Below are 24,479 nucleotides of genomic sequence, written 5' to 3' on the forward strand. Positions count from 1 at the left end.
AATGAATAAAAATACTGTAATATACCACTCTGATCTGTAAAATACAGAATAAAAACGTAACGAGAAAAATTATTCGACGTATCTGACAATACTTTATTAAAGAAATTACACAACGTTTCGACTGAGAATTCCGGTCCTTTTCAGGTGAAAAGCGGCTTACATTCTAAAGTCAGACAAGTGTCAACCAGTTGGACTTTGAAGACTATGAAATTATCGTGTGTCAAAAAATAGAATTACAGAGTATAAAAGTAAAAAAAGTTCCAAAAAAACTTACATGTTCATCAAGAAATATAAGAAAAGAGGATCCCTTTAATAAAGTATTGCCAGATACGTCGAATAATTTTCCCCAATACGTTTTTATTTCACCTAATCACTGGCGAAGAAAAGATTCTCAGTAAAATACAGAACAGTGCATATGTTTAAAAATTTAATTAAATATTTTTCAAAAATACGAGACAGCACACGTTACTAAAATAATAAATGATAAAAATTATACGTAGTACTAATTTTTCTGTATCAAAATGTACAACACAGTTTAATAAAACTTAGAATCAATGAGAATTTGCTTGCCATTCTGTATCATATTATTCGTTGAGTTCTTTTTTCCCGAATTGTGAAATAAGCACACACTGTAATTGCACGTGAATTGTGTTATCTTAAAGTATGGGGAAAATGAGCAAGAACGAAACATAAGGATTTTAAGACAAAAGTTTTGTTACTTAAAACTTCCAAAGGCGATTGTGCTCATTTACAGCCCACTCGATGTGCTATTAACCCTAGAAAGAGATATTTCACTGCCTACGTTGTCAATAATAGGACATTCGTTGTCCAGAAATTCAAGCACTTGGTTTTGCCATTGCGAAGTTTTGTTTAGAGCAACGTAATGTGGGAGAATGTTTTACGTATGTCCTCGGACTATCACGCAACAAGGATCACTGACATCGGAAAAGATGCGTACCACGCAACAGGTGGCAAAGATGCATCGTAATAGTGAATAGACGTTATAAACTTGGAGTGGCCAAACGCCGATGGGCCACGTTAGCAATTTGAAGGGGGTCATCGCGTACGAGACATCGTCTTTCCATCGTTTATTCGCCATTGAGTCGAGGTAATAACTGTAACTGATGCCTATGACTGATGATGCGCTTGGTACATAGACATAATGCCTCTATTTCGATTCATTTTTTATTCAACTAGCGACATATACCCGCCTATCAGCCTATCTTTGTGCTCTTAACATATTATAACAAAACATGGAGAATTACGGTTTCGCGTAAAATTTGTGTTGTTGCACAAGAATTTACATGACTTTAGGTCTCCTATTGTCTTTCCTCGAGAAACTTCCTTTTTATTGTACGACTGGTAGATAAAGCTATATAAATTTCATTTACTATTTAAGCGATTGTCTTACGTTTTATTTCATTTCAATATCCTCTTGGTTGAATAGTAGTAATAGCATAAATATAATCTATCTAAATATGAGAATTACACATATTGTGTAAATGATTTGTTTTCTGTTTCTTGTTCTCATAGATTATTAAGATTAGCAAGCACAAAGGATTATGCGTTACGAAAACTTTTAAGCAATTCTGTACATCGGTAAATTTTTTTCTTCTTTATACCGACACATTAATTTAATAATTAGTTTGGATGTATACAAGGTGCAACAGAAGAGTGAGCATAACTTCACTGGTCGATTCAGACCACTAAAATAAGAAAAAAATGTTAATATAAACGTTTGTCTTGTCTCTCCCCTTGTTTCTGAGTTGCAGATGACGTTGACCTACTTCGGCACCATATTATTGACGGTTGCCAACGATTATGCTGGCAATGTTGGCAATTTTGAACATATCAGAAGGTAAGACGTCTAGAAGCTTGTATTTGAGTTGAAGGTAGTCACTTCGAGTAATTTCTGTACAACTGGTACAGTTAAAAAACAGCTGTTCGGAAATAATTTGAGATAAGACAAACATTTATATGTACGTTTTTACTAACTTAGTGTCCTGAATCCAAAGTTATGCTCACATATTCTGTTACCCTTTATATATTAATAATATATATAACAAATTAATTTGACAATATAACAGTTACAACTAACAATTTTATTAAAACGATATTTCGATACAATATTTCTTTTATTTATTCAAATCATCATTCGTTGAAATTATATATTTACAGTTTATTGAATTTTATTTGTTATATCTCATACTTTTACCATTACACGTAGTACAGACAGATACGAAAGAGATGCTTTTAAAATACTCAGATAAGTTGCCAGATTTACCACGATAAAATTTCCAGCTTGCAAGGTGACTGGAGAATCTGAGCGCATAATGATAAAGATTAAACGTTTTGTCAGTTTTGCAGGAAATTTGTACCAAGTGCTTTGATAAACAGAAAGTCCTATATCTTCCATTTCGGATTTTAAATAATTCCCAATAGTACCGTATAAAGTTAATTGTATTAGAAATGTACTTTGAACCATTATATTTTTCGTAATTAAAACAATATTATTTTTACCTAATTGCAGGATAAGTTGAAATCCTGGAAAAATATTGTCTGTTTAATATAAATTCTTAATAACATACCCTTAGACGTTTAGCAAAACAATTATAAATGACATGTCATTCACACACCCATTATGCACAAAAGTATACTAATAATGAATAATTCTATCAGCAGAACGAAACTAATCATTTCGGCAAGTTCTCTGGCTAGTTTTATTAAGTACTTGTGTCTTTTAACTAATACGTTGTAACGATCGTAGATATGCGGACTTTTGACATCAAAATCAAGGAAATTGGCTCTCAATATTTTCACCTGGCCACAAGTGTGCAATGTAACATTCAAAAATAAGGCGTCGTTACCTTTATCAAAAAGAAACACAATGAGATACAGACTATATTAATACATTTATATATATATATTTACATATAAACAAATAAATTTATATTATTTTTACATCTATTTAATACAAATAAAAAAACTGTCCACACTTTAGCAATGTTATCTATAATCGACAATGAATTATTTGCAGTAATAAAAATAATAAAAAATTTTTACTCATAGAATATTATATGTGCAATCAATTTTTAAATAAAAATGCTACATCCTTTAAAAGTAGCAAAAAACATCACATAACAAGCTGACAATACCATGATTAGCAACACTCGCTAGTATTAGTGCAGCAGTGTCGATGAGGCAGAAAATTTTATGCATGCTGACTGGAGCATTTAAGTGCTTCATAACGCATTTTGATGGTATTGGATACTCCAGCATGACATTCCCATTCGTTATATTGACATGCTTGTTTCCGCTCATAATAGCGATTAGCCCGTACATCACGCAACTGAAGCAAGAGAAGCCCAAAATCAAACAGCAAAGAGTCCTTCCCATAAAAGCATGTTTACGCATGATGGCACGTTCCTTTGTATTCTCAATCGTCAGATAATCCTTTATAGCGGAGCTATAATTGTCAGCCAAATTTCTCGCGTAAACGCGAAACCACACTGTCTTCAGCATACCAAGTATTCCGCAACAGACTAACATGAGGCAGTCTACGTTTGTCTCCGCGTCAGTGCAGCCCAAGTAAAACTCGATAGAAGGTATGACAAGCATAAGGCTCTGTTGACACGGTTTCACGTGTTAAAATACAAATAGGCATCACTTTATGTTGATATCAAAGAATTATGCGTCACCGATCATCGAGACTGAACTCGAAGGTGCATACCGCGCAGCTGAAGCCCAAGACATATCGTATTAACGAATAAACGTTGTGAACTTGAAGTGGCCAGGCACCAAGGGACCACCCTACCAATTTAAAAGGGGTTATCGCGTACGCGACATCGTCTTTCCATCGTTCACTTGCCATCGGATTAAGGTAATAACTGTAACTACTACCAATAACCAATAATGTGATATGCTTGATGCCGTCCGTCTACCTCCCGACTTATTTTTTATTCATCTTGAAACTTATATCAACTTGCCTCGATGCTCTTAAAGCATTATCGCAGAATATAGAGAACTATGTTGTTACGTAAAATTATTCCTCAATAAGAATTTATAAGGCTATATTTTTTAAGCTGTCGCTTATCGAACTATCACACTATCGTACGTACATGAAGCTTGAAAAGAACTTTACACATCTCGCTTATACTATCGTACACTTTGATCGTATTACATTTTTTTTGTCTTGGCTTCTTTACATAACTTTTCGGCCGTGAATAGTATAGACTTAACTTTGTCTAAACATAAAAATATGTAGCGCGGACGAGAGACTTTTTCTTTATATTCTGTTCCGTGGATCACAGCGAAGCTAGAAAACTAACGAAGAGAATTAAACGCTACAAGTAAGTAATTTGGTACATTAGGAAAAACGTTTCCTGTATCAAAGCGATAAACATTAATTTTAGACAGAAATATATTTATTATATAACTTTTACAACAGTTCTACTTACAGAATTTTATTGTAGGATATTATCTTTTATTTCCATGTTATCAAGGAAATTCAAGATGGAGAAATTGTTTAATCATTTATTTGCTTGTCATATTATTCTAAGAATGTTAAGTTTTTATGTAATATAAATTAAAATTACATACTATTGAATTGGGCTAAAAGTTTAGTACCGCTATGAATGATTTTCTTAAATAATGTGTAATATGACATATGTATAGTACGAAAGAAATATTTATTAGTGACCATTTGTTTCTTGTTTGTCAATCATAACACGTAAGGCAGATAAATAAGATACTGCAGTCTTGAGAATATCCGTGAAGGTAGCACGTGTGACGTAGAAAAACTTTCCGGCGGTCAGACGAATAGGTATATTCGTTTTTATCATAATGAATGCCAGGTCTCTTATATCGTTGGGCGGAAAATCGCACCAGTTGCTATCATAAAGAGCGAATGACAAGGCTTCGCTTTGATCCCTCAAATTATCGCCCGCGTACGAATACAGGAAGCATTGCAGCAACATAACGATCATTATTACAATGCTCTTCAACGTCATAACTATGTCGTGAATGTGCCAGGATACAATAAGTCCGAAGCCTTAAATTAATATATTTCATTCTGTGACTGGTAGTCTTCAAACTATAACTACTTTTAATGTTTGGTTAAATTGCTATGTAGTTCATACTATTCGTATAGAAGTCTCCACCGACCCGCTAAGAAATTTTGACATAGTATAAAAAAATTTTAAGGAGAGAATGGGTATTTTAATTTCTTGATAAAAAAGATTAGGGACTCATAATGTAATGCATACTGATATAAAGTTTAAAAGCAATTAATGCATCGGTTTTCTTACAATATGTAAATTTGACTTTTATTACAAAATAATTAAGGCAAATATAATATCTTTTTTTTAATATTCAAATGCGCATTACACAATACTGTTGAGAATAATGGAATAATTTTTATGAGGAATGTTACATAATAATTTTTGTATATCTTATAGTTTCCTTTCACACAATTTTTACGCATAAAATATTATTAGGTATTAAAGAATAAAATCAATAAAATCATATTTAAGTTATTAAAATTGTATATCTTTGAAGTAATAATTGAATATTTATATTTCTTTTGGATATTATTGATCTTATTCATGAAGAGATCTTACACATAAAGATGAAAGTGACTCGTTCAACTTACCCGTGATGCATATCAAAATGGCGCTGGTAAAAATCTGAGTCAAAATGATTATACTGTAGGAATCTTCGATGTTTTCCGTGAGCTTTAATAATTTTCGATGTCTAATAACGAATTCTTCAACGATACTGCCTCTTTTGTGCTTACGCTTGCGACGATCGATCTGCTGAAAATCGATCATCAATAGTTCGAGCTGTCCGCACAGATGCATTGTGACACCGACAAACATTCCCTCCGTACAACAGTTTCCAGCGTATGTGATGAGCAACTGAATCACCTGATAGAATGTAATGAGGACATACTGAAGATTGGAGACGGACTCGAAGAGACAGGACATTGGAAGGACAAACGTCCTTCCATTGGTGGTCGCGTTTATGAAGGGTAAGAGTCGCAACACGTAAAATATAAGGGCGATAAATCCGCAGTAAAACAGGGTCAACGAAATTATTCTCGCCGTGCGTGCGTACTGGATCATGATCTCGCGCGATCTCGTATCCTTGACGTTACACCAATCCTGAATAGCGGAGTGTAAGCTGTTCGATAGCGTGGATCGTTGTATCTGCAACAGGGTGAGTTTGACAATTACCAGCATTGCGCTTGAGGTCACCACGTACGTATCAATTGGATCTGCGGAGGAGTTTTCGCAGGCAAGGTATACATCCATCAACAACGTTGTCATCAGCAAAATCTAAAATAATATATTATTACGGTAGATCAAAATGTTGTCTACAATTTCTTGTTTATATAATTTTTGCGTTTGCAGGAAAAATTTAATCTTTCTTGCTTGACAAGACTATTTTTCCCTAAATGACAAACTTAGTTTCCTTTAAACTCTAATCATGTTTTTCTCAACAACAGTACATTTTTATATTCGTGTAAAACGACTTGTAGTACCTTTCTATGAATTATTTCACACATTTTACAATAATATTAAAAACGAGTAATGATTTCAGAAATGTATAGATTTAAAGATACATGCTGTACCGAACAGACAAATATAGTCTACGTATTTTTCTACTCCATATAAACGTATCTTCACAAAGTTTTTAAACATATTTCTTACAGAAATAGAGTATATCTTTAGATATGCTCTTACATATTTATTTATCACTAAAAAAATTGTCACAAGCAATATGTGAAATATATACATATAATTATTATACATATAACATATAATATTATTTATAATAATAAATAAATAATATGTATAACGACATGAACAGCAATGTGTATGTGTGTGTGTGTAAATAAAAAAATTAAAGTTTTTCTCACCTCGCTTACAATCGCAAAAATGTAACGTATCTTCGAACAAATGATATCATCTTCAATTGGCCACACTCCTATAGGCCATGCTAAAATTTTGTAACTCGACAATGCGTAAATAGCATCTTTGTCCCAGTACACCATTCTCGAAGCGATGTCAAACTGATCGTGCAGATGTGCATCTTTGATAGCGCAAAGCAGGGTAATTATGCATTAATACTATCTTCATTTACTACTATCGATTTGCCATGCTGACAACACCACGGCACTCGGGCATATAACATCTTTTCTTCGTCCATCCTAGCTCTCTCTTATCCTATAACTATTGATCGAGAGAATATAGCATTGAATTACTTACGCGCATCCAGAGTATATGCATGTTTAAAGATCTCGCAGACCAGGTATTTGCTCGATTGCAAATTGCTGGATCATCGAGCAATATTATTACCTTACAAGCCTCTGATGTCCCTCGAATTGTCTAGCATACATAAAAAATATCGGTGAGCAGAATTTGCAGTGTTCATGCAATTTATTAATTTTCCAAGAAACATAGTGCGCATTCGATACCATGTTATTTGATACTTTTTTTAAGTAATGCGTACCTACAGATAAAGACAGAGACCACCGTGGAAGTTAACTTGTACTAAAAATCCCATGTAGATGGATTTTAGTTTCGGGTGGAAACACCCGACGTTTCGAATTGTGCTGATAACGAGACAATAACTTGAACTTACTTTATATTTCTCTCTATAGACGATTAAGTGGTGTGCATTCATTATGCACGTTGCTGCAGTATTTGATAATACATCAGCTAATATATCGGTATACGTTTGTGAGAGCAACTCCTTTAAAATGTGAGAATGTAAGTAATTTTAAAATGATTTATATTTTTCGCTCTATAAATTATAGAGCTAAAATGAATATACAGTATAAATATTTTGTTACTCAACATTACAATGTTTAAAATGCATAAATTACTTTCAATATTTCTTAAATTTAATTAATTTATTATCACACAAAATAAGCCGTATAAGAATAATAATATTGCTTAACTCCTAGAATTGTATGTAATTACAATTAATAAATGTACATTGTAGACTATACTTTTAACAATTGGCGGATATGAATCTACGATGCTTAGTAATCTCTCTCAGTATTTATTTATTTAAACTTCTTAAATTAATTTATTATGTAAATATTGTGTACATGAAAAGTATATAATTATTTCTTGCATATTATAATAAATATTTTTAATAAAATGTCCAATAACCTCTTGTTTAAAAAATTATATTATAACTTTATATACGAGTATACATATATATGCGTATACATATATATTTTTAATAATTAATTAAAGTTTTATCTTATTTGACGCGAAGAGTGTAACATCTTTTTAAATAAACATAACGCTAACGTTTCTTCATTGTAAATGTTCAAAAAATGACAGCAAAATACGGTCCGAGAAAAAAATGACATAAATATACTGAAATATATAAATATATTTTGTTTTTCATTTATCTACACGCTATTATCTACATGTCATGTGATATGATAAACAAACAGTTCCATAAAATATTTGGATTATTCTTTCATTGTCACCTGTAAAAATGATATGTATGTCAAAGCAGCTTTCAGAATATCTGTCGTAGTACTTCGAGTAATATAAAAAAATTTTCCAGCAGTGAGTTGAAGAGGGATCCTCGTCCTCATCATAATAAATATCAAATCCTTTACTATGGTGGGCGGCAATTCGTGCCACGTTGTGTTGTATATTGCCGAAACGATCGATTCGCTTTGTTTCTGCAATGTTTCGCCGGCGTGCGTGAACAAGAAAGATTGTACGATGAAAAACTGGACGAAGATCATACTTTTAACTACATTAGTATAATCATTGTGTTTAACGGATACAATAATACGCATCCCTGAAAAGGACGGAAGTTTTTTTCAATCCCTCATTTCTTACATTTATGATACAATTGGTACTTTATATCGATATTAAAAATATTTTTGTTACAGTTTTTCTATTAACAGCTCTTATTCATTATTTGAAGGCAATTTACTGTAGATGTGTTATGACTTTTGCAAGTTTTAACATTATTGTAAGTTCCGTATTAATTATACTACATTTTGATCTTGTCAGTAACCAAGAAAGTAGAATGGCTCTTTACGATATATTACATAAATACCTGAAACTGCAGTGACAACGGTAGTTATTAATAAACGAATTAAAATATTAAGATTAAAGGCGTCTTCAATATTTTTAGCCAGCATTATTAGTTTGTAGTGCCTTCTGATCCAAGAACCCAATATGCTGCGATAATTATTCTTCCCGTCAGTTTTTTTTCCAACGAGTTCAACAAAGCAAATCCTCAAGAGCTCTAGCTGGCCGCAGAGGTGCATGGTAATAGCAAAGAAGAAGCAATCGCTTGCGCATTCTGCTATGTAGATTAGAAACGACTGTAATATTTGCATGAGGATAAGCGCCTTATATGTAGAATATGAAATCCCTCGGAACAGGCATGTTGACGGAAGAACAAAATTCCATAAAGTTACTGTATTATTATCAATAGTTACGACCTATTAAAATATTTCAAGATGTTATACAATTTAACAACTATAAAAGTAAGTAACAAACGCGCAACAAACGGATTATTAAAATTAAAATACTTGCAGAAAAATTGTTTATGTCAGTAATAAGTCCGGAATTTTATTCTTTATTAATAAATTTAGTTTTCTAATATATCGTATATGCTGATCATAATATTTTCCAGAAACGAATTTTCTATGAATTATTTTTATTATAAGCGCTACATTGTACAGTATATAATACAATTAAAGTAACAATCTCCCGTGTAGAAAATAGTTAGGGAAAGCCTAATAAGCATAAGGCCCCGATGAGGATTTAATAAGGATGCCTTAAAAAGGGCTACCTCAATATTACCACATCAGGGCCCTACAAGGAGTTATTAAGGATGTCCTAGATTTACTAAAAGGCTCTAACACGATTTCCTTATAAGGCCCTAGTAATATTTCCTTACAATGTCCTGAAAATTTTTCCTTTAATGTGCTCTTAAACCACTTGTTACATTTCCTTGTCAGGCCCTACTTATATATCCTTACTAGGGCCCGATTAATTTTAAGGAAGCCTTATCAGGGCCTTTTCAGGGCCCTATTATATCTTCTACACGGGCTGTATCACAAATCAAATATCACCTGTTGTTGATTTCCGACGATAATAGTGGTAAAGTATACGACAGCGGCTAGAAGTCCAATTATCAATTGAGACACAGTGATCACTCGACCTATTCGTGCATATCCCGTCATTATTAGATAAGACTGTTTCTCCGTCGACGAGGACGACCAATCGTCAATTGCAGAACTCACATTGATGACAATCTTTTTCATATAAATACGCGCAAAGACTATGTTTATCCACGCGTGAAAGCTAGTTTCTATTATAAGAAAAACATCCAGAGCGTCTTTGGTGTCACCGCAGTTCTTGAAAGGTTCTATCAGCAGACTGATCACTGTGAGAGACTACATGACAGCAAGGGTTCAACCATTTTTTTTTATAAATACTTCAACTATTTTTTTATAAAGGCTTTCACCATTAATTTTATAAATAAATATAAAAATAATATTAATTAAATTGTATAAAGTTATTAATAATAAAAGTAGAAAATTTCGTTTTGCTATGCTTTAATCTAAATTTAATTCAGATTAGACGTGGATTAATTAAAATTTTCATTATTTTCTTAAAAGGAATTACTTCTCAAATTTCTCAAAATTGCAAATGAACAAAAAATTGATTATCCTAATCTAAATTATGATTAGGACTTTTGACAAAAACATTATCTATAGCGCTATATATCTATAGCCTATAGACAAAACATCTATTGACAAAAACATTATCTATATAGCGCTATATATCTATAGCGTATCTATAGATATATCTTTGCATTTATCAAGATATTTTATATCTAAGAAAGAAAGCTTTCAGTTGTTTTATCTTACCTCTACAATGAATATGATACACCAGCGAAATGTGCAAACTATATCGTCCTGCTGCAAAGGCCACACACCGACTATCCACATCATATTCCTTATCACTGAGAAGCCATAGTCCATGCCGCTGTTCCAACTTGTCTTTATGCCCGGCGACATACTAGTTTCGATCTCAAGAAAATTGTGACGATGTCATGCATGAAAGGATATTGTTCAATTTATGCAATGTACGGCTTCAAGAAAAATTACTATAGTCGGACGTACCATTTGTTCATCGATCGGTTTTTATGGTAGTAAGATAAGTAGAACTATAATTTTGTGGCAGTACATTTTTGTAACATCCATGTTTTTTCATAATGTGCACAATTTTTTATGTTTACGATGGCTTTGCCAATCCGTCGATATTTGTGAACGATCACGATCGAAACGACGACACAGCGTATTGAAACTTACTTATGGTATCTGTGTGAAACAATGATTGATAACAAACGCGTGACTATTACAAAAAGACCATTACAAATAGAAAATGTCAATTTTATTAATGATATTTTTTAAATTACATCTTCTCAATTACGCTTTTTTTCTTTTCTTTTCTATAAAATTTCATCGTTTATTGTTCAAAGTTTGCATTATCTGAGTAAACGAATAACACTTGTTATAATCTTAATAAAGTGTTACTTCAAAATTCTTGTATGGTAAACTTTACTTTTTCCAAATAATTACATTTTTATTTACGATACTTGCAAATCGTTATAATAATAATGTATATCATAAATCTTTCCAAGTTTTTATGCTGAACATAATGCTCACATATTATTATAATGCTTTGATTCATCGGATTCATTCAAATATAATGTTAATTGTTTCATCGCTGTGATTACTCTTGATAATAACTATTGGTACAAAATATATTATAATAATTTCTTTGTTCTCTCTTCACTAATTGTTATATTTTCAAAAAATATTAGTTATATGATATATTTAAAGTAAAATTACGCGATAAGAAATACAATCTTTATTCCAAACAGAATTCCCGATCACGTTTCTAGCATTACTCTTAATACGGATAAATATGAGGCGGAAGCCTTCAGAATTTCCTTAAAACTTATAAAATTTATTGCTAAAAATTTTCCTGCGGTTAACTGATGAGGATGAGCTGCCCGAAGAATCATAAATGGTAAATTCTTCATCACGCTCGTGTCGAAGTTGTACCACGGTGAATTGTAAATCGCAGAAACTAATCCTTGCGATTGAAATTCCAAAGTCTGTCCGGCGAAACAGTAAAGGAAAAGTTGCATCAGCAGAACGACGATGAAGAGAAGGTGCTTCGTGGCAGCGTATGTATTGTTCATCGAAAGTGTGAGGATTAATTGAAAGCCTGAAATGTGATAATGAGCACAATTATCGATAAGTTGAAAAGATCTATTGCAAATTTTGTCCTTTTTTCGTAATTCTATTAAAACGAAGATATCAAGAAAACATTTGCTTTGCATCTTTACCTTTTAAATGACTTAAAAATTATTACTATATAATGTAGCTATATTGCTCTGTTTCGGGATTTTTATAAATTAGATTACGATTTATTTAAAATATAAAATATACCTTCGACGCACAATAGAATAACACTCATTAAAAGTTGTGATAAGATGACCAGACTGAATGCTTTTTGCAGATGATGCGCCAAGTATATAAGGCGATGGTGCCTTTTCAACAGAATACCAAGTCTATTGCGACTAAGCAATTCCTTGCTATCTATTTGAGAGAAGTCCATTCTGAGAACTTCAAACTGCCCGCATACGTGCATCGTGAGATTGAAGAAGAATCCGTCATTTCCACACTGCGAGATACAGTTGACCAGGATTTGTAATGCCTGCAGGACTTCAATTAAACCGTAAGCGAAAGACGTATAACTTCCGAAGACGCAATAAGCTGCTAAAAGCAATTTCCATTCACTCGTTTTGTTGTAAATCTGTTCTTCAGTGGTCCACAACAGATTAAAGTTGGCTAATATAAAGGGTGAGAAGAGAAACACGCAAGAAGCACATCCGAAGTATAGGAATACCAAAGAAACCAGCCTACTGATGCGCGCATATTTCAACATAATTTCGCGTGAATAACAATTGTTCACGACGGTCCAATCATTAATAACAGATTCCACCAAAATTAATTTGTGCCTCCAATTCACACGATGCAGGAGCAGTTTCGATATACTAGTAATGGATGTGGATGCTGATAGAAAAGCATCCAATGCGTCCTCGTGCCCACGACAGTGATAGATAACTTCCAGTGATAGGCTGATCGTTGCACTCAGCTAGGTGATAAAAGTAAAATAAAGATATTGAGAGAGAGAGAGAGAGAGAGAGAGAGTGTGTGTGTGAGAGAGAGAGAGTGAGAGAGACAGAGAGAGACAGAAAGAGAGAATTCTTATGTAAATACTTCATTTTTATCAAACTGTATTTTATAATATATGCGTGGAAAGAACGGTTTTGTTAAAGTATTTAAAAATGTGGTAAATATAGATCTGAAAGTTGGACCATCAAATAATTATGTAGGACGTTGCAAAAGATATAGATATTTAAGCAACCAGCTTGAGGATCTTATATATAAATCTTTTAATGATCTAACTAAATTATTTTCAGATTTGTATCTAAATAAAAAATTTTTTTAATAACATCATCCTTTCTGTGTGTAATTTAAAATTTATAAAATGTTTCAGCTTAATTTATAAGACGTCATCGAAATTAAATACAATGTACGAGACAAATAGAATTTATTATTACAAATTGGACGAAAAACATACGCATACAAGGAAACCAAATAAAATTTTAAAAAATAATTAAATGTAAGTTACACTAATAATATCTGAAAGTATAACTTACTTCTATTATCGTCGACATAAACCATCTAATCCTCGAAAATCTAGTTTCTTCATCTAGTACCCAGAGTCCAAGTATCCCAAGAAGATACTTATGAAGTGTTAAAACGTGCGCAGTGTCAGAATTCCATTCTACGGCCTGTCCCATTCTCAAACACGTTCAAACTTAAAATCGTAACAATTTTTTCCGGTTTATTTCATTCGACGACTGTTGCAATTATATTATAACAGTTTCTCTTCAGTTCCACGCTTCTCTCCAAAAGCGAAGTAGCGCAGTCCTTCGATTCACCACGATAACTGCATCGTGTGATACTCGATAGATACAACCCGTATTTGTTTCGCTGCGACAACCCCTCGCGAAACTGACTCTTGGATTTCTTTCTAATTTATTATTCATATCTTCAGCTTTTATTTCCTTTAAGAACGCAAGTATATCTCACATTTCCATATATATTTGTACAAATAATATGGTTATATATGACACGACATTGTCTTCGACCATACTTACGTTATCTATGAAATAATAGATTTACAGTCACGTAGGGTGTATCTGTTGATAAATAAATAATCTACAGCTGCAACAGTGAAACGTTTTGTTAAATTGTCGCCCTAGCGTTCTCTGAAGAAATGATTTATACATATTTTTCAGACAGGAAGATATAAATAAGATACATAAAATAGAAAAATGTTATGTATGGAGATAAAATGTAATAGAAGAGACTAGAGACAATGTTATATTTGAATATAACATTTTTACGTAATAAACTGAGCAATAATAACAAAAAATAGTACGTTATTACTAATAATTCATCAGGAAGCGTGTTTCCATACGTTTCGAATTTCTTCGGTAAAATCTTCTGTGAAAGTAAGAAACAATAGTATAAGCTGTACAAATAAGAGAAGCTGCAGCAAAGTGGAAACATTAGATACAATAAACAATCGTGAAAATAAAAATCATCGTGAAGAAAAATGGACAGTATAAGACTAACTGAAATAAATAACGTACACACAATTTCGAGACTACGTTACATAAAACAAAGTATATGTCTTTAATATCTATAAAGAAAAGAATATAAATGTAGATTTATTTGTCGAGGCCAGAATTAATTGCCAATATGAATATTTGATGGTACGATTTATTAATCGTTTCTAATTAACTATTTCAGTGCTTACTTTTTTAAAGAATGGATCAGGTATGTGCAAAATACTATACTGGCTGTAGCACATGACTTTAGCTGAATACTTTAATTTATTTTAAGATTTTATTATTTTATTAGACCAAATAAAAATATGCTCTTAGTATTCGTAGTAAATTATTTGTTGGACGTATCTACATGCACTACAAGAATTAAACAATGTATCTTAATTATATTATAATTATAAATATATTTAATCTCGCGAAATCCTATGAAATTCTTTTCTTGATTGGCATACGACATAAACGTTGGACGATTTAGTTTAATCAAACAAATAGCATCCATGTTTTTCTTCAGTGGAAGTCAAAACTTATGTCTCAAAATACTTTTTAATCAATATTCAATCATATTTGTACATATTACATAGTATCAGATTTTATAATAAGATCTCTGAAAATTTTCAATCTCGCCATACGTACGCACATACACGTCAACATTACTTTCTTAACGCTATTCGTAAAACTGAAACATACGATGCCGATGTCTTGAGGATGTACATCATTGTCTCGCGATTAACATAGAAAAATTTCCCTCCGGTCAAGCGAAACGGTATATTCGATCTCATCATTGCGAAATGTAGGTCCTTCATCAACGCTAAAGGAAGCGTAAACCAGGAAGTCGTGTATAAAGCATGGAATATATCTTCGCTTTCGTTTTGCAGGAATTCACCACCATAGGTAAATACCAACGATTGCAATAATAAGAAGTTCAAAACCATAATACCCTTTGTCACTTCAACATAATTTTTCTCGTTCAGGTTGATATTTAAACGCAATCCTACAAATAAGCATGTTATTTTAAGAGAACGTGTTTAATATGTCGTGCGAATACTTAAATTTAATTTAATCAAATCAGTTGAGGTTGACTAATATACAATTTGTTAGTTATTGCTGGCAACTTTTAAAAAGCTGATTCTTAAATTTAATAAAATATATTAAATGTATGTAAAATTTTTCAATTTTCATAGAAATATGTCGTGTGTAGATTTTATATAATATATTGCCTTAATAAATGCGAAGTAAAATCTTTGATATACATTACCCGCTAGTGCAAGCATAACTGTCGTTACCACAAGTTGAGATAATATAAGAATGTGGAAGCTGTCTTCCAAATTTTGATACAATTCCGTTAGCTCGCTGTGCCTGTTAATCAAGCCGACGAATTTCTTTCGATAATTTGCCTCGGTGTTCGGCTCGTTCGCAAAAGTTTGGAATTTACTTTTGAGCACCTCGAGTTGACCGGCGAGATGTAGCGTGACGGTGAAGAAGAGGCTATCCGCGATACCTAACATGATGGATAATATGCATGCCTGAATGATCTGGATAGTCAAAGTTATCGCAGATTGTGTACCGGTGATCCAGTTACTAAGTGGACCAGATGGAATCAGAAGCACCCAATTTGTTGTATTAACTATATATGAGAATGAAAAATGTCAAGTTAATGTTACAACAATTTAGTATATAATTAAATTACAAAATTCAATTAACAAAGATAAGAGCACAATACAAATTTTACCATCCGCTAAATTCTCATCCGGAAAATATATCTGTTTCAGATTTACGAATACGACGACTAATACATAGATGCCAGTACACACAGCTACTGTGTATAATAATGAAGCGGTGAATACTTTGGATCTATTAGCATATTTCTTCATAATCTTTTTATCTTCCTCATTAGCAGATAACCAATCATCGATAGCAGCATTAATGTTTATGCCCAGTTTCTTTTGACTGGCTCTAATACACACACTTTTTACGACTCCGATTCCCGTAGACACAATATACGTCAAACATTCTAGATTTGAACCGGCATCCTGATCGCTCCAGAAGAGATCCAATAAAGCGAAGGGTAGTATCAGAAACTAAATAATAATTAATATCTGCACAAACACTAATGAATAAAAGAAATAATGATGGATAATTGGATTTTATAATGATGGACAAATAACTTTTTCATGTTTTATTATAAACTTGTATAAATTTGCCAAACAAATAGTAAAATGATAAAAGAAGAAATTGTATTCCTTGAAATTATCGTTGAATATTTAGAAAAGAAAATTGCTCAGAAAACTACTTCGCAAATTTCAAGACTTACCCCATTCACGTTCCTTGATCATACACATTATACTACCATCCCTCTTGCATTAACGTACCTGTGCAATCGTGCAAAAGCCCCATCGTATCTTCGTGAACACTGTCTGCGTTTGCAAGGGCCACAAACCGTACGGACCTAGGAACAATCTATGAGCGGAAAAAACGTAAGCGATATCATCATTCCAACGTTTATCCATCATTCTGGCGAGCGGAAGAATTCAGAGGACTGCTCATTCGAAACTACTTCGTTCGGTTGTTACAAACTAAATGTTGCCAAATTACCATCGATTTACGATTGTTCGACTCTTACCGGGCATTATTGTAAGTTATCAATTCTGCCATGTTAACTCATTATTTCATCTCATGTATTATTAACTTGCGCAGAACACTTTTCTTGCAGGCCAAAGAAGTGCAAAAACCGATCGGTGTACACGTCTTTACATTCCTTCTCTAACATTCATAGGCATTTCTAACATAGGAACAGTGCATTTGGTGAAATTATTAATAGGTGCATACAGTGAAATTATTAAATTTACATCATCTCAGGTAATAATTTCATATATATTCATTCCGTCACAGTAAATATTACTTAATAAAACCTAAATATTACGTAATGTGTACATAATATTACTATATAACAATTTTTCTTCTTTTTATTTGCACTATTATATTCTTTAATATTATACATATCTTCTTAATATTTTCGTATTTAAAATATTTCTTAATAATTATAATATTAATGAAATTGTATCATTCCATTATCAAATTACATATTTTTATTCATTACCACTTACAGAAAATGCTTTAATTACAATATTTTAAGAAACATTAGCTTGTGAAACATAGTTAAAATTATTTATAAAAGAACAAATTAAATAATTGGTAATTAAAACCTTTGATAAAGTAATTTATAAAAGAAATAACTCGACAGACTTTTCTTCTTTTTCGCTACAAGAATTTTTACTCACGCTTTAATCATTACCCTTAATACCGACAAATACGAGGCGGAAGCCTTCAGAATTTCTTTGAAAGTCATTAAATTCATTGCTGCAAATTTTCCTGCAGTTAACTGCTGAGGTTTGGTTGCTCGGAGAATTATTAATGGTAAACTTTTCATCACGCGTATGTCAAAATTGTACCATGGCGATTTATAAATTGCGTAGGCCAGTCCTTTCGATTGGAATTCTAATATCTGTCCAGCGAAGCAGTAGAGAAACAGTTGCACTAGCAGTGAAAAAATAAAGACGCTATGTTTTGCGGCGGTAAGAGTATCGTTCATTTCAAGTGAGAGAAGTAAAAGAAAACCTGAAAATAATACAATACGTTAAATGTGATTAGTAATAAATGTAAAATAGTTGCAAATCTTATAGTAATTATAATACAGAGTTTGTAATTTTTCAATATATAGATACATCCAAATTTTTTAAATTTTAGTAATTTACATTTATTAGTTATTGATATACATATATGTATAATATATGATATAAAATAAATAACAAAAACACAAATTCCGAAACTTTTACAACAATAAAATTGATCATAGTTTATTTAAATACTTCTACGTTTACCTTCGACACACAGAACAAGGATACTCATTAAAACTTGTGCTAAGATGATCAGAGTAAAAGCCTTTTCTAAATAATGCGACAAATATATAAGGTGATAATGTCTCTTCAATAAGATATCGAGTTTAGTGCGGCAGGAAAATTCTTCGCAAACCAATTCGGTGAAGTTCATCTTGAGACTTGCGAATTGTCCACACATGTGCATCGTGAGATCGAAGAAGAATCCGTCGTTCCCGCACTGCGAAATGCCATTAACGACGATCTGTACGAACTGCAAAGCTTCAATGGCGCAGTAAGTGAAAGTAGACGTGTACTTTCCAAAAACGCAATAGGCCGCTAACATCAGTTTTCGTTCGTAGGTTTCATTGAAATATTGCTTTTCCGAAGTCCAGGGCAAATTGATGTTAGCGAGCACGACAGTGGAAACGAAGGATATGACCGAGGCACAACCGAAATAGAAGAATATCGAGGACCCTAGTTTACCTATGCGTGCATACTTCAGCATGATATCGCGGGAGTGAGAATTTTTCACGTAAGTCCAATCATGGATGACTGATTCCACCAAAATGGATTTTTGTCTCCAATATACGCGATGCAAAAGTAGTTTTATCACACTAATTAATGACGATGAGCCCAATAAAAAGGCATCCATGGCGTCCTCTTGACCATTACAATGTAGAATCATTTCTAGTGACATGGTGATTGATGTACTGAACTGAAGTTACGAAAATGAAATACAGATATAACGTGACAACATAAATATACTTTTATTTGATTTGATTTAATATATATTTACGCGAGAGTACGCAAAAGTTTTCACAATGATTAAAAAAACTGTATACAGTGTACTTATCCCTTTTGTAATATTTTCCATTCAACAATCCCAGCCTCTTCCATTTCAGGAGATACTGGACCGTCTAAATTCTTCTTCCGAAGTGCTATCATCACTTTTTGGTGAACTTCATAATTAATGTCAACAAAAAGCTTCGAAGGAGATCAAATTTTCCATAGGAAAGACCCGTAAGTATACTTACAATATTTTTTTTAATAGTCCTGAAAACTTTTGGGTACCCCTTCATGTATAAGATATAATAATTTAATCGATATACCAATATATTTGTGTAACAAGGCGAAATATGTATACAGTATATATAAATGGAATGACATTTAACACATTTCTATTGTTTGATGAAATAAAAGGAATAGGTTCAAATACATAACGCGAATATGTAAAAGTATAAGTTACACTGCATAACTCACTTCCACTGCCGTTGATAAAAACCATCGAATTTTCGAGAATACATTTTTCTCATCTAGTACCCAGAGTCCAATAATGCCAAGAAAATATTTATGAAATTTCAAACTATTTGCAGTATCAGTATTCCAATTCGTACTTGATCGCATTTTCTAGCGCTTAAAAATTTGACGTTTGCGTACAATCTTTATTATTTCACCCACAGACTGTTACACTGTCAACTTCCAAGTGTCTCTTCAAATAGTTCTTACCCGAAAGCGACTGTCGTCCTTTGAAACACATATACTACGCTCTTCTGCGTCGTTCAATATTTGATTTGTTGTACGTACAATTACCTGTATTACTCAAAGCAACCCCTCCGTGATGCAACCGACCGACTGGATTTTTTTTCATTTATTATTCATACAATCGGCTTTCGTGACTTTCTTGTAAAATGCGAGTATAGCTTTCGTTTACATTTGTATTTGTACAAAATAATATGGTTCCGAATGATACGCGATTCAACATTGTCCTGGACAGACATTATTAATATCTGCAGATATCTCTTAGACTTACAGTCGTTTAAATATTGTATTTCGCGATAAATAAAAAATATAAATAGCTGTGTAAGCGGTTTTACGAAACTGTTTCTCTTACTGAGAAAAGATTTGTGAGTTGATTTATTCGTATAAGAAGATATATATTCGTAAAAATGGAAAAAGAAGACGAAAACTGTACACAAGAAACTTGTGACAGTATATTGTAAGAATTATGTGAAACGTTAGTAGTACTTGTCTTTATATTTACTTATAATATATTACTTATAATATATACGTATAATATATTTACTTATAATATATAGAAAACTGTTTTTAAAATTATTAAATTTATAGCTTGTAATTAACAAACCAATTCATTCAGTTTATTAACTTTTATTTAGTTTATTATTTTTATTCAGTTTATCAGTCTTTATTAGCTTATTATTCTGTTCGAACATTTATTTTAAAATCCCGTACTATCTTACGATTTAACCCTTTTGTGACCGAGTTTCCTTTGGTGTTTTAGTTTTTTTTATACACTGTAAAAAAATTACATGTAAAATTACAATTATTATAGTGGGTAATATTGGGTGCTTCTATTAAAGGTGTATATTTACTTACGTCAGTAAATTTACACTTTGTAGATAAAATTATTATTGTATGTAACAAGTAAATTGCTTGCTTTTAATTGTATAAATTTTACAATACAAAATTTTTTATTATATATAAACAAGTATTTACGCAACAAAGAGTAACACAAATTTTTTTTAATAAGTATATAAATTTATACATTTACGTTATTAATAGTGTAATCGCTACACTTATAATGTTTGTAATTTTTCATACTTTTTTTACAGTGTACAATGTTTTCTTCAGCGAAGGCTAGGCATTTCCACCATAGGAATAGTGTATTTGGTGAAATTATTAGTTACATGATCTCAGGTAATAATTTTATATATATTCATGCCGTCACAGTAAATATTACTTAATAAAAACTAAATATTACGTAATATTACGTACTATTTACATAATATTACTTATTCATAATTTTTTTACGTTTTATTTGCACCATTATACTCTTTAATGTTATATGTATATATCTTCTTAATAATTTTATATTTATAGTATATCTTAATAAACATAATATTAATGCAGTTTTGATATTCCGTCAACAATTTACATATCTTTATTCATTACTACTTACAGAAAAGCGTTTGTTATTTAATTACAAATTTTTAAAAACCATTAGCTCAAGAAACGTAGTTGAAATTATTTATAAAAGAATTAACTAAATAATTGGTAATGAATGAATTTGATAAAGTAATTTATAAAAGAAATAACTAGACTACTGACTTTTTATTTTCTTCACTAAAAGAATTTCTACTCACGCTTTAATCATTACTCGTAATACTGATAAATACGAGGCGGAAGCCTTCAGAATTTCTTTGAAAGTCCTTAAATTTATTGCTACAAATTTTCCTGCAGTTAACTGCTGGGGATAGGTTGCTCGGAGAATTATTAATGGTAAATTTTTCATTGTGCGTATGTCAAAAGTGTACCACGGTGATTTATAAATTGCATAGGCCAATCCTTTCGATTGAAATTCCAATATGTCTCCAGCGAAGCAGTAGATAAACAGTTGCAATAGCAGTGCGAAAACAAAGAGGCTATGTTTTGCGGCGGTAAAGGTATCGTTCATTTCAAGTGAAAGAATTAACAGAAAACCTGAAAACAATAAAATAGATTAAATATGATTAGTGATAAATTTATCATAGTTGCAAATCTTTTAGTGATTATGATACAGAGTTTATAATTGTGCAAAACATCAATAGATCCAAATTTTGTTAATATGTGAATTTATATTATACGACGTTTTAGAAATATTTCGTGCTGTAAGGGTATATGTATGTATATATAATAATACAGAATAAGTAACAAATACAAATTCTGCAACTATTACAACACTTTAAAATCGATTATTTTTTATTTAAAATATTTATATGATTACCTTCAACACACAGGACAAGGACACTCATTAAAACTTGCGCTAAGATGACCAGAGCAAAAGCTCTCTCTAAATAATGTGACAAATATATAAGGTGATAATGTCTCTTCAATAAGACATGGAGTTTCCTGCGGCAGGAAAATTCTTCGCAATCCAATTCAGTGAAGTTCATCCTGAGAATTGCGAATTGTCCACACATGTGCATCGTGAGATCGAAGAAGAATCCATCGTTCCCGCACTGCGAAATGCCATTAACGACGACCTGTACGAACTGCAAAACTTCAATGGCGCCGTAAGTAATAGAAGATGTATACTTTCCAAATACGCAATAGGCCGCTAATACCAGTTTTCGTTCGTATGTTTCATTGAAATACTGCTTTTCAGAATTCCAAGGCAAATTGATATTGGCGAGCACGACAGCCGGAATCCTGGACATGATGGAGGCACAACAGAAATAGAAGAATATCGAGGACCCTAGTCTACCTATGCGTGCATATTTCAGCATGATATCGCGAGAGTGAGAACTTTTCACGTAAGTCCAATCATGGATGACTGATTCCACCAAAATAAATTTTTGCCTCCAATATACACGATGCAAAAGTAATTTTACCATGCTAACTAATGACGATGAGCACAATAAAAATGCATCCATGGCGTCCTCTGGACCCTTACAGTGTAGGATCAGTTCTACAGACATGGTGACCAATGTACTCAACTGAAATTACAAAAATACAATGAAGATACTGTGTATCAATATAAATATATTTTTATTTAATTTGATACAGCATATTTCTACGAGAGAGTACGCAAAAGTTTTTGGAATTATTAAAAAATTGTTTACAGTGTATTCATCCTTTTTGAAATATTTTCTTTGTGACTTAATTCAGTCCCGGAAACTTTTGGGTACTCCTTTATGTATAAGATATAATAATTTAATAAATATAATATATTTGTTTAACAAGGTAAGAAATATATATAAATAAAAAGTATATAAATAGAATAACATTTAACACATTTCTATTGTTTGATGAAATAAAAGGAATAAATTCCAATATTTAACGCGAATATGTAAAAGTGTAAATTGCATTGCATAACTCACTTCTACTGCTGTTGATAAAAACCATCGAATTTTCGAGAATACATTTTTTTCATCTAGTACCCAGAGTCCAATAATGCCAAGAAAATTTTTATGAAATTTTAAACTATTTGTAGTATCACTATTCCAATTCGTACTTGATCGCATTATCGAGCACTGGAAAATTTTTCACTGGCGTAAGATACTTATTATTTTACCCACAGACGGTTACACTATTAATCTTCCAAGTGTGTCTTGAAATAGTTCTTACCCGAAAGCAACTGTCGTTCTTTGAAACACATATACCACGTTCTTCTTCTGCATCGTTCAATATTTGATTTGTTACACGTACAATTACCTGTATTACTCAAAGCAACCCCTCCGCGATGCAACCGACCGACTGGATTTTTTTCCTAATTTATTATTCATGCCTTTGGCTTTCTTCACTTTCTTGAAAAATGCACATATAGCTTTCGTTTATATTTGTATTTATACAAATAATATGGTTCCGAATAATACGCGACTCAACATTGTTCTTGACAGTGCTTATTAATGTCTGTAGATATCCCTTAGACTTATAGTCGCTTAAATATTATATTTCGTGATAAATAAAAAATATAAATAACCGTGTAAGCGATTTTACGAAACTGTTTCTCTTACTAAGAAAAGATTTGTGAGTTGAATTATTCGTATAAAAAGATATTCGTATAAAATGGAAAATGAAGAGGAAAACTGTACACAAGAAACTTGTGACAGTATAATGTAAGAATTAAGTGAAACGTTAGTAGTACTAGTCTTTATGCTTACTTATAATCTATTTTATCTTTTTCTTATAATATGTGCGGTACACATTAGGTAATGTCAGGATAAAAACTGTTTTGTAGTGTATTATGTCTAATAATTTATAAATACATTTTCAAGGTTTTTCCAGAAAAAGAAGAAACTATACTAAAAAATATGGTAATTATGCATAAAAGGG

At 31.9% G+C, this 24,479-nt stretch overlaps 7 protein-coding genes across 7 annotated transcripts in view; all 7 read right to left on the reverse strand.

Moving 5' to 3' along the window:
- Positions 1–1,287, reverse strand: part of LOC105568041 — a 4,068-nt gene extending 2,781 nt beyond the window's left edge. Inside the window, exon 1 of the mRNA XM_012023403.1 lies at positions 959–1,287. Within this exon, the coding sequence (XP_011878793.1) occupies positions 959–1,099 (141 nt within the window). The 5' untranslated portion in view covers positions 1,100–1,287. The remainder of the gene's footprint in view (positions 1–958) is intronic.
- Positions 1,288–2,159: 872 nt separating this feature from the next.
- On the reverse strand, positions 2,160–7,472 carry LOC105568086. The gene is made up of 8 exons (XM_012023470.1): positions 6,920–7,472; positions 5,651–6,335; positions 4,700–5,050; positions 4,366–4,382; positions 3,731–3,937; positions 3,156–3,624; positions 2,637–2,867; positions 2,160–2,544 (listed from the first exon to the last, which is right to left on the reverse strand). Exons 1-8 carry the CDS (start codon positions 7,052–7,054, stop codon positions 2,204–2,206), a joined length of 2,436 nt encoding a protein of 811 aa, XP_011878860.1. The 5' UTR covers positions 7,055–7,472; the 3' UTR covers positions 2,160–2,203.
- An 888-nt stretch (positions 7,473–8,360) lies between these two features.
- Positions 8,361–11,110, reverse strand: LOC105568087 (odorant receptor 98a-like). Its single transcript, XM_012023471.1, has 4 exons — positions 10,925–11,110; positions 10,124–10,447; positions 9,097–9,487; positions 8,361–8,832 (listed from the first exon to the last, which is right to left on the reverse strand). Exons 1-4 carry the CDS (start codon positions 11,072–11,074, stop codon positions 8,492–8,494), a joined length of 1,206 nt encoding a protein of 401 aa, XP_011878861.1. The 5' UTR covers positions 11,075–11,110; the 3' UTR covers positions 8,361–8,491.
- Positions 11,111–11,886: 776 nt separating this feature from the next.
- LOC105568042 (odorant receptor 22c-like) lies at positions 11,887–14,099 on the reverse strand. Its single transcript, XM_012023404.1, has 3 exons — positions 13,795–14,099; positions 12,518–13,226; positions 11,887–12,293 (listed from the first exon to the last, which is right to left on the reverse strand). Exons 1-3 carry the CDS (start codon positions 13,936–13,938, stop codon positions 11,953–11,955), a joined length of 1,194 nt encoding a protein of 397 aa, XP_011878794.1. The 5' UTR covers positions 13,939–14,099; the 3' UTR covers positions 11,887–11,952.
- Positions 14,100–14,297: 198 nt separating this feature from the next.
- LOC105568088 lies at positions 14,298–17,282 on the reverse strand. Its single transcript, XM_012023473.1, has 5 exons — positions 17,142–17,282; positions 16,502–16,850; positions 16,028–16,396; positions 15,460–15,763; positions 14,298–14,365 (listed from the first exon to the last, which is right to left on the reverse strand). The coding sequence occupies exons 1-5, from the start codon at positions 17,280–17,282 to the stop codon at positions 14,326–14,328; spliced, it is 1,203 nt and encodes a 400-aa protein (XP_011878863.1). The 3' UTR covers positions 14,298–14,325.
- A 721-nt stretch (positions 17,283–18,003) lies between these two features.
- LOC105568046 (odorant receptor 22c-like) lies at positions 18,004–20,443 on the reverse strand. Its single transcript, XM_012023408.1, has 3 exons — positions 19,908–20,443; positions 18,651–19,362; positions 18,004–18,387 (listed from the first exon to the last, which is right to left on the reverse strand). Exons 1-3 carry the CDS (start codon positions 20,049–20,051, stop codon positions 18,047–18,049), a joined length of 1,197 nt encoding a protein of 398 aa, XP_011878798.1. The 5' UTR covers positions 20,052–20,443; the 3' UTR covers positions 18,004–18,046.
- Positions 20,444–21,609: 1,166 nt separating this feature from the next.
- LOC105568044 (odorant receptor 4-like) lies at positions 21,610–24,120 on the reverse strand. Its single transcript, XM_012023407.1, has 3 exons — positions 23,525–24,120; positions 22,429–23,140; positions 21,610–22,145 (listed from the first exon to the last, which is right to left on the reverse strand). Exons 1-3 carry the CDS (start codon positions 23,666–23,668, stop codon positions 21,805–21,807), a joined length of 1,197 nt encoding a protein of 398 aa, XP_011878797.1. The 5' UTR covers positions 23,669–24,120; the 3' UTR covers positions 21,610–21,804.
- Positions 24,121–24,479: the final 359 nt, after the last annotated feature.

The sequence above is a fragment of the Vollenhovia emeryi genome, unplaced genomic scaffold (genome assembly GCF_000949405.1).
Source record: "Vollenhovia emeryi isolate VEMERY1.0 unplaced genomic scaffold, V.emery_V1.0 DF939132.1, whole genome shotgun sequence".
NCBI classification, from domain to species: Eukaryota; Metazoa; Arthropoda; class Insecta; order Hymenoptera; family Formicidae; genus Vollenhovia; species Vollenhovia emeryi.